General features: G+C 46.1%; 2 protein-coding genes and 2 non-coding genes across 4 annotated transcripts; 3 read left to right on the plus strand and 1 right to left on the minus strand.

The window, feature by feature from the left end:
• The first annotated feature begins 8676 nt into the window (after window positions 1-8676).
• On the plus strand, window positions 8677-13577 carry GGS25DRAFT_503463 (ARM repeat-containing protein). Its single transcript, XM_049262070.1, has 7 exons — window positions 8677-9234; window positions 9511-9589; window positions 9693-10159; window positions 10219-10403; window positions 10464-11650; window positions 11715-12710; window positions 12767-13577. Exons 1-7 carry the CDS (start codon window positions 9145-9147, stop codon window positions 12952-12954), a joined length of 3192 nt encoding a protein of 1063 aa, XP_049113866.1. The 5' UTR covers window positions 8677-9144; the 3' UTR covers window positions 12955-13577.
• A 1646-nt stretch (window positions 13578-15223) lies between these two features.
• Window positions 15224-15345, plus strand: GGS25DRAFT_t86. Its single transcript has one exon. It is a non-coding gene; the product is annotated as a tRNA-Met (tRNA).
• Window positions 15346-15743: 398 nt separating this feature from the next.
• GGS25DRAFT_t96 lies at window positions 15744-15814 on the minus strand. Its single transcript has one exon. It is a non-coding gene; the product is annotated as a tRNA-Gly (tRNA).
• A 640-nt stretch (window positions 15815-16454) lies between these two features.
• On the plus strand, window positions 16455-16908 carry GGS25DRAFT_524588 (SOH1-domain-containing protein; the record flags this gene model as incomplete). The annotated part of the gene is made up of 2 exons (XM_049264632.1): window positions 16455-16562; window positions 16636-16908. 2 exons carry the CDS (start codon window positions 16455-16457, stop codon window positions 16906-16908), a joined length of 381 nt encoding a protein of 126 aa, XP_049113867.1.
• Window positions 16909-17127: the final 219 nt, after the last annotated feature.

Consider the following 17127-nt stretch of genomic DNA (forward strand, 5'->3'; position numbering starts at 1 on the left):
CTAAAAACCGCTGGAGTATACTAGGCGGACTCTTCTTCCGTCTTGTCTGTGATTCTTCCTCCATGATTAATTGTTTTCATTGCCGAGATTCCCAGGATTTGGAGTCCCTAACAAACCATATCGTGGTCCTGCTCCGGAATTTTTGCCATGCAAAAAAATAATGGATAGACCGGGTTTTGAATTTTTACAGACCTTTGTGTGTCTTGCGCAGTTGCAAGTTTGCGACTTTTGAATAATGTTGTTACCACCCGAAACCACTCTCATGAGGAAGAGAAAGGAGAAGAGACCTGGATCCAACCAACCAATCAACCAAACCCAACGCAACCTTCCATCTACATATCTCCAGGACACCCGGTACCTAACCTATTTTACTACGATTACTCCGCACATGAAATCTTGGGCCCCAGAATGGATACGGCGTACTATGAACGGGAACTTTGTTACGACTTGCATATGGGTGGGCCTCAATCGACTAACGACGACCATTGTTTCTGCTATGCCTCTGTACGGAGTTGGCTTTTTGCCGCACATTTATACCAGGCTACAGGCCGACGGGGAAAAGAAGTTCTCTTTTTTATTTTTATTACTATTACTATTTGGTTAGTATTTCTATCTATGGATTGGCTCCTGCCACAACTTGCTGTCCGGATCCAGCCGAAGGAGGCTGTTTTCTTTTATTTCAAATTCCTGGTTTGAGAATTTCCATGGCCAGTCGCGGATTGCATTATGGTGAGATGCTGGAACGATTTTACTAATAGATAGGGCTCGAGATCCGGACAGCAAGGTGAGCGCTGGACGGATTGTATATATATGCCAACCACTCCTGCGAAGGATATCTCCAAGATGTTTTCAATGCTTCTACTTGCCCTGGCAATATCCTCACGGATTTCTTTTTTTCTTCCGCCTTCGTGCATGTACTACTAACATACAGGCCACCTCGGACTACTCGACACAATACTCAGGATTACTCACTGCCATCCCATGGATGCTTTTACCAAGGAAACTGGTTGGAATGCCAGCTTGATTTTGACCGATGGACATAGCAGCAAAATTTCCATGGATTACTCTTCACCGGATACTACAACATTACACCTGGATAATTCCGGGGATTCAATCTACCACTGGACAATTCCACTGGACATTTGGCAAGCCTGCCATGGATCACTAGCCTGAACAAGGTCTTAGTGCAAAAAAGAAGCAATGGTCCCTGAATCTTCAGTCGGATATGCAGGTAAGAAGTCCACCCTCAGTTGCACCACAGGAACACACGCCCAGCTTCCCTTTTTGCATGGTCGTGATTTGTCGTCAACCATACATGACCCGATTGAAAGAGGACCATACTTTTTATGTCGCCAAAGCAAGAATTATGTGGTGAGTATGCAACCGCTTGATCCCGCTGATTCCTGCAGACAAAGGCCAATCAAACAAGTTAGCAGAGGACTACAATGATGGCCGTGAATCCATGATACACTCACCACCTGGGACCTATGAAGGTCTGGTCTGGTCTGCTCATGGCAGTACAGGTTGGCCGATTGGTTCACCACACCGATTCAACAGTGCTTGTTCAGCAACTGGATTTCTAGTGCGCTTACAATGGACCCTGGATGAAACACCCAAGGAATGGACATATCAGGAAAAGATGTGCTGCAGTACCTTTCAGGATACAGCCGTCTTCCGCTTCTGGACTGATCAACAACTTCCTGGACATTTAGAACACCAGTTGGCAAGCCATATGGAGAATGAAGCAGTCGCCCTGAACAACCCCCTGTAGTGGACCTACCTATCTATGGACTTACCAATGGATACCATCAGTCAACATTTCTGGACATTCACAATATTCGCCCAGTCAGTAGCCAGCTTTTGCTCTCCCCTTGCGCATTTTTGAACCCTGCCATTTGTCCACCATCCATTCATGTTGCTTCTTCTGTGCCTTCTTCTCACCTTACCACTATTGTCTTCCAACTCCCAGGACCCATTTCCTGCTCTTGCTTTTGCTTTTGCCTCTGCCTTTTATTCTGCTATGTTTTCATTGACTAGCCTTTCCGGATGGACGGACGGTGGCTTACTAACCATGGCCTGGTTGTGGATGGGATTGCTTGGGTGCACTTGGGCTTGTGTGCTGGGAAGCTGAGTGGTGCTTGTTTGGATGGATGAGGCAAGTGTGTATCGTGTCTACGACTAGATGGGTGTGGTGAAGGTGGGGCATGGATAGGGCTTGGGTTTTGTCATCATGAGGGTTAATGGGGTTATGTGTTGGGATGTGGATTGCGCTGTCTGTATTGGCCTGGGGATGGGAAAAGACATGTACGTTGTTGGGTTCAATGGAACTGGAATATATGGCGTTTCTTTTCCACTTTTGTTTATTCGACGTTGTGCATGTGCCTAGGTTAGGTGATTGTAGACCGTGATTTGATGTGCTGTCTTACTTACCTAGTAGGTATTCTATCTTACCTATCTCACCTAAGTACTTGAGTGCCTCTAACGCTGGTCTACCTAGTGCTGGGCTGTAGTTGGGTTAAGGTTCTAGGTTACCCAACCACCTAGGTTAAGGTAGTAGGTAGGTACATGTACGCTTGACTCATGTCTTGTAAGCAGGTGTCAGGTGATTAGGAGTATGTACTGTACCTACATACCTATAAGCGGATGGTTGTTAGTTGTTGGTTGTTAGCTAACTTGTCTGTACCTAGTATGTGTAGCTGGGGAGTAGTTGGTATCTGGGTCCAGGTATGGATAGTTGGTTGGCTTAGGTAGGCAGGTACCTGGTTGGCTGGGTATGGTGGTCTGTCGCGGGGTAGGCTGGCGGTGCTTCTATTTCACTTGACTTGACTTGATGTTGTTTGGGTTGACTTGACTTGACTTGAATGGGCGTTACTTTATACTGCTTGAGTTAGTTAGTGTGGTGTCAGATGGCGGCTATCTTGCCTACTCTTGGGAATGTTAGGTTAGGTAAGGTGAGGTGAGGTTAGGTGAGGTGCTTGCTTACCTCGTACATACTACACAGTATTGGTTGGCTGGCTTCGTTGGTGTAGGTACAGGTACTTCCGTTTCTTGGGAGCGAGGACCTTGAAAAGTGGTGTTTTACGTACCTGCGTGAATAGATACTGTCAGGCAGGCAGGCAGGCAGGCAGGCAGGTAGGTAGGTAGGTACCTGGTATGCAGGTACGCGGGACATCTGGATGCTTTGGTTCTTGTATACTTGGGTCGGTGCATAGATATGGAGGTTGGTAGGTTAGGTAGGTAGATAGGTCATTAAGTAAGGGTAGGTTGAGGTTCGGGGGTTTAGGTTGGGATTGGGATTTGAACGGCACGTGAAACTAACACTGAAGGTAGGTATCATAGGAGAGTTGGTGCGTATAGTTATAGGTAGGTAGGTACGGACTTACCTAACTAGGTACCCAGCTGCCTAAGGAGGTGCCTAGGGTAGGTATGTGATAGGTATGTTCAACATTTACCTGTCTATCTGCGGTGATAAGAGGGGAAGAAAAGGGGGTTTCAAGGTGTGTGGATACCTAGGTAATGGAGATGTGTGGGGGGAGGGGGTATAGGTAGTTGATGAGGAGGCTTCAAGGTTCTTATGAGCTTTTCCTATCAAGTGTCTGATGCTGATACTAATGATGTATTTCGAGGATAGGGAGGCATGGAGGTAGGTAGGTTAGATAAGTGTCTCGAACAGATAATTATCACTTACCTACCTCCCTTGGCACTTAAGTAGGTAGGTAGGTAGGTAGGCTATAATATCAGAGCTCTTAGCCTAGTCATCAAGGATATCTGTCTGATATATACACCTAGGCACACATCCATTAAGCACCGTAGCGGGAACCCCTATCCACGAGAAGCATTCTAAACATCATCGTCCAATGAATCCATGCATAAGATAGATAACACCAGGAGAAGTTATTCTTGGCCTTGCAATGATTTCTCCCAGTTTCTATCGATCTTGTACATGGATTCCATTCCTCACTGAACGTAGGTATTCCTAGGTTAGATACTAAGGTAACCTAGGTGTACGCAGTCCCACCATTATCTGTCTAGAATCAGCGGCATGATGCACATACACACTCCCAACCCAGCTCTAGGTACTAGGTACATAGGTTAGGTACGTATGCTCTACCTAGCAGGTGCCTCCTCCTATTCATTATATATTCCTTGGCTATCATATATGTACTTAGTACCAACGACGTATAGGTAGTGAACTTTTATATTGACATAGACGAGGTGGGGGGCGTGATAGCTAGGTATGTAGCTATTCATCTAATCCACACCTCTTTTTTAACACCCTCCACTGCCTCCTGGAATCTACCACTCTAGACGCGGCAGTTTCCCCCCTCTAGATACTTGTTGGGCTCGAATAGAAGTGGGGAGGAAGGATAACTACCTACTTATATCTGTAATCTGAAGAGAAGAGTCCGCCCGGTATGATCTCGAAACTAGGCAGGTAGATATGGCAACGAGCCGTCGACAGCGTGTCTCATTGAGAGGGTAAGAGATGGCAGTACGTACATAGCTCATACGTGGATAAGGCCCTCTACACTACAGCGAGCAGTCCTCGTATAGGGGGGTTGGAAAGGGGGTGAAGTGAAGCAAAGCCATCAGTAAGAGTGTATGTCTACCTAGGTAGGCATATGTGGGTGATAATCGGTGGATACACATATGGATGGAACTGCTCTTGGTCGATGTTTATATAGACCACTAGAACGATGGATTCTCTATGAACGGATTAATGAATGGTTGGTGTATGACTTGTGCGTAAAATTTCTACAATTGAGGAGGTGTGGACGATTATATACAGCCTGAGAATTGCTGCTTGCTATTCACTTCACTTGGGCACATTTTTCTCTACCTACTTAATCTAGCGGTATCCATTTGGAGGGAAGCCCCAGGCCTCTATCTGCCTACTTACCTAGCTATGCGGCGAGGTAGGTATAAAGACAGCTGCAACAATGCCTTGCGGCTATGCTCTGTCAGATTCCAGTCGAATTGTCCGTCTGTAGGCGCAGAACCGTACCGCTACCTAGGTGCGCGATCTCCTAAGTACATGTCCTTGTAGGTGAGCATAAAGGAAAACGGCAGCCCCGGGAAACGAACGACCTATGCTAGTATTGGGCTTACCTATATGCAAGGCTAGCAGAATCCTTACAGACGGGAATCTACATGCTGTACCTACTGCCAAAAGGGGGGGCACGAAATCATTACTTACCTACATCCGCGTTTGAAGAGGCTAGAGCCTTGCAGCGAATATGTATCGAGTCCCTGCGGATTACCTGCCTGCCTAATGCAGTATTCGAGGACATGAGTTTCTGGGGGATTCTGCCAGATGGAAGCGTACCTAGTACCTAGGTCCTACCAAAGCCTCGTCGACTCGGGCATGAACGAGTGACCCTGATAGGCTACACTCTGCATCGGCCTTCAAGACCATGTGTCGGCGTGGCCGACACATGGAAGCATGCGGCTCCAACACTGAATACTTACCTCGTGCCTTTTTTCTCTCGCCTTCCAAGTTCCGAGGAATTCCTCGAACTACATTTACATGTATCCCTGGCTTAAAGCAAGATGACGTAAGTAGGTATGTTGCTGTTTGCAAATATAAGTTACCTGTCTAGATCTTGCCTTTGCTTTTTGTACCTAGGATGGGAAAGGGGACTGGAAGATCGAGTAAGCAGGCACGTTGTTTCGCTACATGTCGAGTTATGTCTTTGATGTTTTACGAAAAGCAAAAGCTCGGCCCGCCTCGTGTTGTATAAGCGAACTTCTGTCGGGCCGGGTTGCATGCATGACTATACAGTGTAGTGCGTACCTAGTTTGCTATGTGCGAGCATCAGCTGGATCTGAAAACTAACGAGTTTGATGTAACGAAACAGTGACATGTGTAGGCAAACGTTTGTTTACATGAATTGAGAGAGTCGAGGAGGGTAAACAAATAGAAAAGATCCTTGTCCTAGGTTTGAGGGGGCTAAAAGGAGTCGCAGGATTCAATGCTGCTATGAAGGCTTTATATGCTTGTTGCTTTGCTTGCTTGCTTCAGGGTTCTTGTGACGACGTTACATGGCAAACCTCGAATTATCGTATTGGTCCTCGTTGAAATACCTACAACGGAGCCGACCGGTTGATCAATGCTCCGCGAACACCATCTTTTTGATATGGTGTATGCTTGAATGTCTGATATCATGATATATATAAAGCTGCCTGCGACGAAGTATATCGATATCGCTTGTCTGGTTAGCATGCTATCTATAATTCTCTCTCAAACCCCGTTGGAGATGCGCAATTTGGTTTGCCTACCTGCTTACCTATTAGGTAAGTACGCATTCGGATTTATTTGATTTACAGTATTTTCTTCGATAACCGCCGGCATTTTGGAACACACGGTACGGTGGGTGAGGAAACGTGAACTGCCAGGATATTCGGATGTGAAAGCCGGGCGGTTAGCCATCCCATTGGGGAGGTTTTAGATAGGAACCATGGGTTGGAACATTGAAACCGGTAGATTAACTCATGATATCAACTCGCATGATGATAGTAACTACCTAGGTACGTATGTATACAGGTCTTGATGTGAGAGATGGACATGATGAGGCAGCGAAGGTATGCATCTGGAGGGCAATCTAGATGTGGTTAGGATAGATAGAATATGCTACCTACCTAGGGTAGGGTATGTTGGGTATGTAGTGTAGGATGTAGGTAGGTAGATGGAAATAGAAATAGATGGAAATAAAAAAAGATTGTGGAGATCTTCAGGGACAACTTGAATGTATGTATTGTACTGCTACCGCTGTTTAGCCGGCGTCATCTTCTTCTTCTTTAAACATCGAAGTCACCAGTGACATGGATAAGAGCCCAATGGACAATGATATTGATATGTACCTAGCCTTAAACTCTGCTTAAAGCCTTAAACTCAATTGCCAATTGTGTGAAGTGGAGACAATCCAATTGGAATTTCATGGAATACCTAGGGTAGGTAGTACAAGGAGTGAGGGGCGGCAAGCGTAGTTGCCGCTTACGTTCATAAAAACCAACATCAATTGTTGAACTAACCTGAAGTCGGCCATGTCCTCGACCGTCTTCGGCTTCCCGAGTTGGTCCCTACGTACTCCTAAGGTTCAATATTAATACATGTATAATATAACTTGAAATATATATTGAAGTGCAAACGGAAGGAGGTATGTATGTACATGCTATTTCCAGTAGGATGGCCTCTAGATGCCTTTGTAGCACTGAGACTATATGTGTATTCGAACATGTACACTTGATCATTCACTAATGCCTACATGTTACCGCTGGCTGTCTTTCCACTCCAACAAATCATTTCATTAGGCTGCTACATATTACATGTAGGCACATGTTTTTATTCCTTCGATGTGTGAAGTTGCACCGTTTTCACCTCTCATACGCAGATATATTAATCTTGGCCTTTTACCCAAATATATGCATATGTATCTACTACATGTAACCTAGCAACCCTAGCAACCCTAGCAATATAATATATACCTAGGCTAGATTAGTACCTATAATATGCGAGCAACCTTCAATCATTTTCAATGGCATCCATGATTATTGATACATATGGGTACCTGGGTACGTAAGATTGATGATATACCTATGTCATCCTAATGTTAACATCCTTTACCTAACTTGAATGTTGCTACTTACTATATGTAGGTACACATACGTTTATGGAGAAGAGATAGAATCTAATACCTTCTGTCTATCGGGTTGCCCTATGAAGAGGGAGGCATTCCAAACACGTTTTCAGTTGACATCGAATGCAACCCATAAGCGGATAGGCACATACCGTACAGTGTATGCCATGTGTATGCCTACTATGTATTGTATCATCAGCACAGGATATCAAATATGTGTGTACCGTGTGATACCTACCCAGTGCCTACATGTACAGGCATCTACATACTATCTACTAGGTACTATGTAGGTACTAAGCGTTGTTAGTATGTGCAGAGTCACTGCAGACCGCTTAGTACTGACATAAGCAGTGGAATGCAATTTCTAGTTTGCAAGTGCTAACTAATTATATACAAAGTAGTAAGGATGTGGTATGCACTTGAATGTTGGCTATGTACTAGGTATGGATGAATGCATCTATCTACAGTACTATCTACAACGTACAGTTAGATGGACGTTGATGATCTATCTACATATGTATCGTTAATTCTCACAAACCCTTACTGGGGCATTCGAAGTTGTAAAACTTTTAGGGTGCGTTGCAAGGTTTGTTCCCTGGACCCTAGCAGCCCTAGCATTCTTAAAGGGAGCCTGGGCTTCAGGCTTGAAGCATCACTGCTCCAGGCACCACCAGTAGGTCTGTGACACGCCCTAAAGAATCCGACTACACTACACTACCAGTGACTACCTAGTACCTACCTAGGGTACCTAATCCAACTAACCTTGGAATCCAACTAAAAATTGTTGCCCACCATTAGCGCCAGATCCCATCAGGGTCAGCAGGGTCAGGTACAACATTGAATACCTAGGTTAGTACTAGGTACAGTACTACAGTCAGTACGTGATGTACTGTACAATACAATATGTACCTTGGCAAGTACTATTGGTCACTGGTACTAACCTAATCCTAAGTACCTAGTACTATCGTACAATAATGCCTACTACGAACAAGCGGATTGGGACTAGACCCTGGGCAATCTGTGGCGCCTCTTGCTTTCCAGACGAGTTGACTTCAAGTCTTTTTTTTTGCCCCGCCATTTTTGAACGGGCGCAAAAATAACGAGTCACTACCGTTCAAGTCTAACCTCACATAATTCAAAACTTATTTTTTTTAAACACCCTACACCACAATTGGGTGCAGCGCCGCCAGCTGAACAATAATCTCACCATCACAAACCGCATTTTTCTCGACCAACTCTTTTATTGTCTGTTCAGCTTCCTTCCTTACTTTTTTGCCTTGTCGACTCGACCCGGTCGAACGGGCACCACACCCCCCGAATCCTTACCGAAACCCGTTATACAGAAACAAAACGTCATTGCTTTTTGTTATACTGCTCGCTATACCTATACCTATACCTGGTACTATCATCAGACATTACCTAGGCTAGTACTGCTTTGAAAAAGTCAAAAGTCAAAATCAAAATCAAGTACAAAACCCCAAAAAACAGCAACGACAAGGAATCCACCATGAATGCCGAAGCCGTAAGGGCTCGTGTTGTCGCTACCCTCTCCCCCGATGCCAATGTGCGGAGGGCCGCCGAGTTGGAACTCAAGCAGGTAAATATTCCCATTGTTTTTCCCCACTGCTTTCTCCCGTTTCCCTTCACTATTCTTGTATTCTATGTCATACCTCGGCGTGATGCGTGCTGTACTGTGTCGTATCGTGTCGTGTTGTGTTGGGTTCTGTTGTGTTATGCTGCGCGATGTCATGCGATGCGATGCGCCATCCTTTCAACATTATATCTTATGTTTGACGCGTCTACGCTTTCCTGGTTGCCTACTGGCTTGTTGGGCATATATACGCTGACAAAATTATTTAACTCCAAATTATAGGCCGAGAGTCATCCTGGCTTCACCGATGTCCTGCTTGACGTCTTGACGGCGGAGCCTGACGATTCTGTTCAACTCTCCTGTATGAATACATTTCGTTCCCTTCTATCCCGCACCATACCAGTAGAACATCACGTCCGTCTATACTCACCTGGATTTATCTCGCTGACACTGTCGATTCTTAGCCGTCATCTATCTCAAGAATCGAACGAATCGAGGCTGGTCTAGGAGCGACCATTACCCCGACGATCCGTTGATAGCAGAAGATGAGAAACAACGCTTTCGCGACCGCATCCTTCCAATACTTGCCGCCTCTCGTGGCCCCGTCCGCCAACAGTTATTACAGCTGATTCAGCGGATCTTGCACTTCGACTTCCCTGGAAGATGGCCTAGTTTCATGGACGTTACCCTTCAGTTGCTACATGCAAATGATGCCCCTTCAGTTCTTGCTGGTCTGCAGTGCCTGTTGGTGACCTGTCGAGCGTACAGGTTCAAGGGTCCCGAGGACAGTAGTAGAGCAGAATTTGACAAGATCGTCGAGGCTAGTTTTCCTAGACTTCAGCAAGTTTGTAATGAATTGGTCAACCAGGAAAGCGACGAAGCCGGCGAGATGTTGCACATCGCACTGAAGGCCTATAAACACGCAACCTGGGTAAGTGTTTCTCTATGATGGTCTCTCATCATCGCAGCACTTCTGACTTTGGCTACTAGATCGAACTCTCCAGCTACCTTAGACAGCACGACGTCAACATCGGATGGTGCACCATTTTCCTGCAAACCGTGTCGAAGGCGATACCCGCCTCGGCCATGTCTGACGACATCGAGGAACGAGAGCGTCATCACTGGTGGAAGGCCAAGAAGTGGGCCTACTTCAATCTGAACAGACTCTGGATTAGGTTGGTATTCCTTATGAGATCGGGGGTAGCCCAGCCAGTTTACTAACTTCTATTGTAAAGACAAGGTAATCCTTCGTCTCTTACCACCAAAAATGATGAGACGATTAGGTATGCAAAGGAATTCGAGTCCACAATCGCGCCCGAGGTGTTAAAGCACTACCTTCAAGAAATCGAGAAGTGGGTTTCCAAGACAGCTTGGCTTAGCAAGGCATGCTTATCGTATACACTTGTCTTCCTCGACGAGTGTTGTCGCCCCAAGTCGATGTGGAGCTTGATGCAACCGCACCTCACTAACCTGGTTACGCATCTGGTATTCCCCGTTTTGTGCCTCAGTCAGGAGGACGTGGAAAAGTTTGAGGATGAGCCTGAAGAATATCTCCACCGAAAACTTAACTTTTATGAAGAGGTTTCCGCTCCGGATGTAGCCGCTACTAATTTCCTCGTCACCTTGACCAAGGCTCGTCGCAAGCAAACGTTTGAGATTCTACAATTTGTGAATGGAGTTGTTAATGAATACGAACAATCACCTGACGATAAGAAGAACCACATCGCGAAAGAGGGGGCATTGAGAATGATCGCTACCTTGGCACCAGTCCTTCTAGGCAAGAAGAGCCCAGTCGCCGACCAGATCGAATATTTCTTGGTCCGATACGTCTTCCCCGACTTTAAGAGTCCTCTGGGTTATCTTCGGGCCCGCGCATGTGACACCATCGAGAAGTTCGAACAGCTCAACTTCAAGGACCAGAATAATCTGCTCATTATCTATCGGCATATCCTAGACTGCATGGCAGATACCGATTTGCCAGTCAGAGTCACAGCAGCCCTTGCCTTGCAGCCCCTGATTAGGCACGACGCTATCCGCATCAGCATGCAGCAGAGCATTCCTACGATCATGCAGCAGCTGTTGAAGCTGGCCAACGAGTGCGACATTGATGCCCTTGCCAACGTCATGGAAGATTTTGTTGAGGTCTTCGCTGCTGAGCTCACGCCCTTTGCGGTGGCCCTCAGCGAGCAACTTCGAGACACCTATCTCCGAATCATCCGCGAACTGTTGGACAAAAACGATGCCCGCAATGGAGACGATGATTTCGGCGACTACCTCGACGACAAGAGCATCACTGCCCTGGGTGTCCTGCAGACGATTGGCACTCTCATTTTAACCCTCGAGAGTACTCCGGACGTACTGCTTCACATCGAGGCGGTTCTCATGCCTGTCATCCAAGTGACGCTCGAAAACAAGTTATACGGTAATTTGATCAATCCTCCTCTTTCTCCTTTTCGCCCATTCCGTTAACTAATGTTTCTGCCTAGATCTCTATAATGAAGTATTCGAAATTATTGATAGCTGCACATTCGCTGCCAAGAGCATCTCACCCACCATGTGGCAAGCCTTTGAGCTTATCCACGCAACTTTCAAGTCCGGTGCCGAGCTATACCTGGAAGATATGCTCCCAGCCCTCGACAACTTTGTACAGTATGGCGCTGCTCAACTGACCCAGAAACCCGAATACGTACAGGCTCTGTACGGAATGGTCCAAGACATGTTTCAAGACCAGAAGGTTGGAGGTGTCGACCGCATCTGTGCATGCAAGCTTGCAGAAGCTATGATGCTGAGCTTGCGTGGTCATATTGACCAATCTGTCACCGGGTTTATCGCCATGTCCATGATAGTACTCAGCGGGAACGATATCAAAGTCAAGTCGTATAAGATTCACCTAATGGAGATGGTTATAAATGCCATCTACTATAACCCGATTTTGACTATAGCGGTGTTGGAGAATAAAGGGTGGACCAATAGGTTTTTTAGCCTGTGGTTCAGCAACATGGACCACTTCAGCCGGGTTCACGACAAGAAGCTTTGTATCGTAGCCATTGTCTCCTTGTTAAGTCTAAGTGCAGACCAGATTCCCGCCAGCGTGAGCACTGGTTGGCCAAGACTTTTGCAAGGGCTTACTGGTCTCTTCAAAACACTGCCCAATGCTTTGAAGAATCGCGAGGAGGCTCTGAAGGAAGATTTCACCTATGATTCTGCGACCTACGAATTTGACGATGATGACGAATGGGCCGATGAGGATACCAACTGGAACCCAGAGGAGGGTGCCGAGGGAGACCAAGGTGATGCTAGGGACGAGAGTACGGCGTATCTCGAATTTCTTAATGAAGAAGCAGCAAAATTCAGCCAGATCGACGGTCAATACAAGGATCAGCTTGATGATTCGGACGATGAATTGGGTGAAGATAGTGTGCTGCTGGAATCACCACTCGACAAAATTGAGCCTTATCAGCTTTTCCGAAACGTTCTCCTAAGTAAGTCCAACATAGCCTATTCATTTTGTTTCGATCTCTAACATAATTCAACACAGAAATACAACAGGAAAATCCTCCATTTTACTCCAACCTCACATCCAACCTATCAGCTGACGAGCAATCCGTTATTCAAAACGCCATCCACCAAGCCGAGGTGAATGCCCAAGCGGCTTTGCAAATGGCGGCTCAGGCGGCACAAAATCCGCAGGGCATCCCTGGGGTTCCCAACGGCGGTGCCAGATAGAGACGACACACCCTCAATAGGCTTCGGTACAATTGAGGGTTTCTGCACTCTGCTTCCCCTGGGGTGTAGTGCCGAAAACGCAATGTTGACAATTCCGCAGCTGTGAAGCTGTGTATGTAAGGCAGTGATCACGATGGATAGTTTGTGCAGGGACTCAAGTTTGATAATCCTGATAATACACGCCGTACTGGGGTGGCGTCTTGGGTATGGTATAAACACCACAGGGGCGTGGGGTTCCCAAACCACTGGTAACATTTTAGGAGGTAAACCAAGACACGTTTATTGCTGTCCGGTAAGAAAAGGCCTTGAGGATAGGTATTGTGTAACGAAGAAAGAACGAGAGGAAGAGGAAAAGGGGAATTTATAGTGGGGGATATATCCGGAGGCACGTTGGCGATGGCGATAGTTTGGCTATGAGCAAAAGGAAAACGAACAAACAGACGAGCCAAAGATGGATATGTTCCCAGATGGATCGGCGACTGTACCGTTCTGGACGGGACACAACTCGGAAAGATTTTAGATCGTGCAAACATATTATCCCTCCCCCCCTCTCCCTCTCCCCCCTTCTCCTCTTCCTATTACAACCCCTGCCACTAGTAGCAGACAGACAGACAGACAGACAGACAGACAGACAGACAGACAGACACAAATTTGATCGCATGAGTCTTAACCCACCCAATCTATCAGCTCGTCTTACTATGTGTGTTCTGCTTATCCTATGTGTGTATGTGGTTGGTGGTGGTGAACTTATCGATATCTTGGGGCTGGGCAGGTAGGCAGATATACATAAGGCATAAATAGGGGCGATGAATGGTGAAAAATTGGCATCTTAGACTGCTGGGGGGTATAGGGGGTTGGAGAGAGGAACAGAGTCTTGGGGTGGGCTTGGATATTTCTTGTCATGGCGTTAGGAAGTTCTAGGTAATTGAATATTCATGTCGTTTATTGGCTGATTGACATCTGGGACCTAGACATCTTTGACATCTCAATGATGCTTGAATCGGTTGATATCTATGTATTAGCTACCTACCCACATGTAGGCTTTCCGAGGTTGGCTTCAGCTCCACCCAAGGTCCCATATTCCTAACCCTAGGTACAGCAGCTAGCTAAGGTTTCCATCAAGTGACTTCAGTTGGTGTTAAGACTACCTACCTAGGTAGTATGGACTGAAGACCACCTCACCTAACTCAGGATGAGATGGTCCGTTGAAACTATCGTCTCTATGATGGTTGAATATAAAAATCGGGTACATTGATGGAATAGGTAGGTAGGTAGGTTGTAGCCCTTCTACTTTACCCCTGAATCACGTGACTTTCCCTTTCCAAGGTCGTTGGCTACCTAGGTAGAGATCGTTTGGCTTTGGGGGAAATTAGGCTAGGTACATAGGTTGGCTGGTTGGCTGGTATATTTAACGCTGTTGCTAACCTCCCTAGTGGTATTCAGCATGCAGGGCTACTAAGAAGTATGGTACGTAGGTATCAAACCTTAAGAGGCATACATGAGTTCTAGCCCTTCCGACTATGATCACCATATGGGAGGGAGTCTTCCAGGTCTCCCTAATCCAGCATCGCATACTTCGAGCCGAAGGTACTCCCACAATTGCAAACTAACGACAATTTCACCATGCTCTATCCCCCGGGCCACAAACTCCTCCCGCGGTGATCGGTTCGCCCGTGATTTTAAAGGGCTTCTATAGCGTAGCGCCTTCTTGTGAAAAAAATAAAAAATAAAAAAATGGATGCATTGCTTCGGAGCGCTCTCCGTCGTTGTGATAATAGCTTTGTCGGTTATTAGGTCGCCGTTCGATATTGAGACAATCGAGTAGAGGAGGTATAGATAGCTTCGTTCCTTTACGCTTAGCCCGTGAGGCTCTGCTAGGTAGGTAGGTAGGTGCTGTGTAAGAATTTATATCACCAGGTTTCTAGGCACCTACCTAGGCAGTCAAGGTAGTTATCGAGTCGTGTATGAAAGCATATGATACCTACCTACCTACCTACCTACCTACAGTTAAAATAGGTCCAGTCTAGATTGATACCGACTGTAGGACTACATGCGAAGCTCTAAAAAGGCGTTGGCTATAGAGATATCACCCCTAGATATGATTTCGTGGAATATACCTACCTACATAGTAATAGCCCCTAGGTTAGACTAGTCCGACGGCCCACATCGTCCGCTCTACCACGCCCGAAGTCCCTCCTCCCGGCCCATAGCTAGCTGTTGGGCTTTGCTTCCCTTGAAGAGCCATCTTAACATGCCGAAGTTCCATCCGGTCTTCGTGGCTCAGTTGGTTAGAGCGTTGGTCTCATAGAAATACCACAAATATATACATGACTCAACCCTCACAGGTGTTGGGATATCCAAAGGTCGTGAGTTCGAGCCTCACCGAGGACAAACCTGAAAATTCCTTTATATATATAAATCTATTCTTTTTTTGCTCTCCATATATTTATTTTTGATGAATTTTTTTTTGGCTCTCTATTGGTGTTCGTCTATTAGATGATACATATGACAGACAGCATAGTACGGAGGTATTTGACGAAAAAAAAAATCACCAGAGTTTCCAAATTTGTGCGTGTGGGAAAACCAGGTGGATTGCAGAGTCACGTTAGCTTAGCTTAGCCAATGGTAGTCCATGAACAGCGTACCAAGCGCTGAAAAGGGCAAGTTTTCATTATTAGGGCTCTCTCTCTCTCTCTCTCTCTCTCTCCATTATTGTATCTACATGTAAGCTTGATGGTATGTATGTAGTTGGAGGTAACGAAAGAAAGAAAAAAAAATAGAAAAAGAAATGCATCAGCCGCGAATCGAACGCGGGGCCCATCGATGGCAACGATGGATTTTACCACTAAACCACTGATGCTATTTTTGCGTGTTTTGTTGCAAGTACGAATGGATACTCGTGACTGCGCTTGTGGGAGAATTCTGGTTTGATGAGGTTTATTAATCCTTGTTAATCCTTGCTTGGGAGGTTGTTTAAAAGGCTCATACAACACTAACGTTAGCTGTTTTTATATTGTACCCTACATGTAGGTAGGTAGTGTTTTTATATGGGACGGAGGATGGAGTTGGATTGACGTCATGCTGTAATGCTGTAATGCTGTAATTAGGCAATTACAGGCAGTAGTTACCTACGGTACAATACAAACTTCCCTCTTCTCGGTATGCCCTGTGCTATAGATCGTTGCTTCGATATGGGATTCTGTCCCTCACATATCCAATCAAGAAGGAAGAAAGAATGAGATTAGCACTAGCAGCAATAGCATCTATGGCTATGTACCTAGGTACATGTAACTATAAGTAAAAGCGGGCTTAGTCATCCTTACAATGCGATTAATTTGGACCTTCATATGTACCTAGGACTGCGTACACAGGTAGTTACCTCTACAGACTGACTTGAACTACTACATCCATTTCGCATCACTTCACTCCCCAGACAGAGATATCTTCTTCACACAATTAGATCCCATAGTCAACGATATTCGTTGACGAAACAAAACAAAATGATGGACATTCAAGAGGACATACAAATGCAGCAATCCCCTCCTCTCATCCCAGAAGACAACGAGCCGAAATACGGCGGCTTCACTCGCTTCGAGATTGAGCTTGAGGTATGCATCTTACCTCTATCTCTCTATTAACATCCTGTCCTACTGCACCCATCGCTAACTACAGCCACCAAAGTTTGTCCAATCCCTCGCGAATCCCTTCTACCTCAACCACCTCGCGTCGCAAAAGTTCCTTAGTGAGCCCGCCTTCGTCGCATACCTCGATTACCTGCGCTATTGGACGCGACCCCCATACATCAAGTACCTGAACTACCCAGGTCCCACACTCAAGCATCTCGAGCTGCTGCAGGAGGAGCGCTTCCGCCAGGACATATTAAGTCCGGAGCTCGTACAGGCATTAGCTACGGAGGGCGCGAAAGCCTCGGTGGAGTGGCACAAGGCCGAGTAGGAGGGCACTATGTACACTCGCGTTGGCTGTTCTCAGGGTATGGAAAAGCCATGAATTAGGATATTACAAAATGCTACTGGTAAAGGCTTGAAGCAAATATGGGTATCATGATGAATAGGGTAGTTGTATGTTGTTTTCAAATGATATCAACTCTGGCCAGCCCTTGCTAATAACGCCGTCAAAAGGACTCCGAGAACCGACCGACAGAAATACCCCAGC

The sequence above is a fragment of the Hypoxylon fragiforme genome, assembly GCF_022984875.1.
Source record: "Hypoxylon fragiforme strain CBS 206.31 chromosome Unknown GGS25scaffold_8, whole genome shotgun sequence".
Classification (NCBI taxonomy): Eukaryota; Fungi; Ascomycota; class Sordariomycetes; order Xylariales; family Hypoxylaceae; genus Hypoxylon; species Hypoxylon fragiforme.

Excerpts from the sequence above, each read along its gene's own strand:
- GGS25DRAFT_503463 (XM_049262070.1), top strand. The coding sequence starts at position 9,145 with ATGAATGCCGAAGCCGTAAGGGCTCGTGTTGTCGCTACCCTCTCCCCC. Across the intron at positions 9,590-9,692 it reads CGATTCTGTTCAACTCTCCT|CCGTCATCTATCTCAAGAAT; the intron begins GTATGAATACAT and ends GTCGATTCTTAG. Across the intron at positions 10,404-10,463 it reads CTGAACAGACTCTGGATTAG|ACAAGGTAATCCTTCGTCTC; the intron begins GTTGGTATTCCT and ends TCTATTGTAAAG.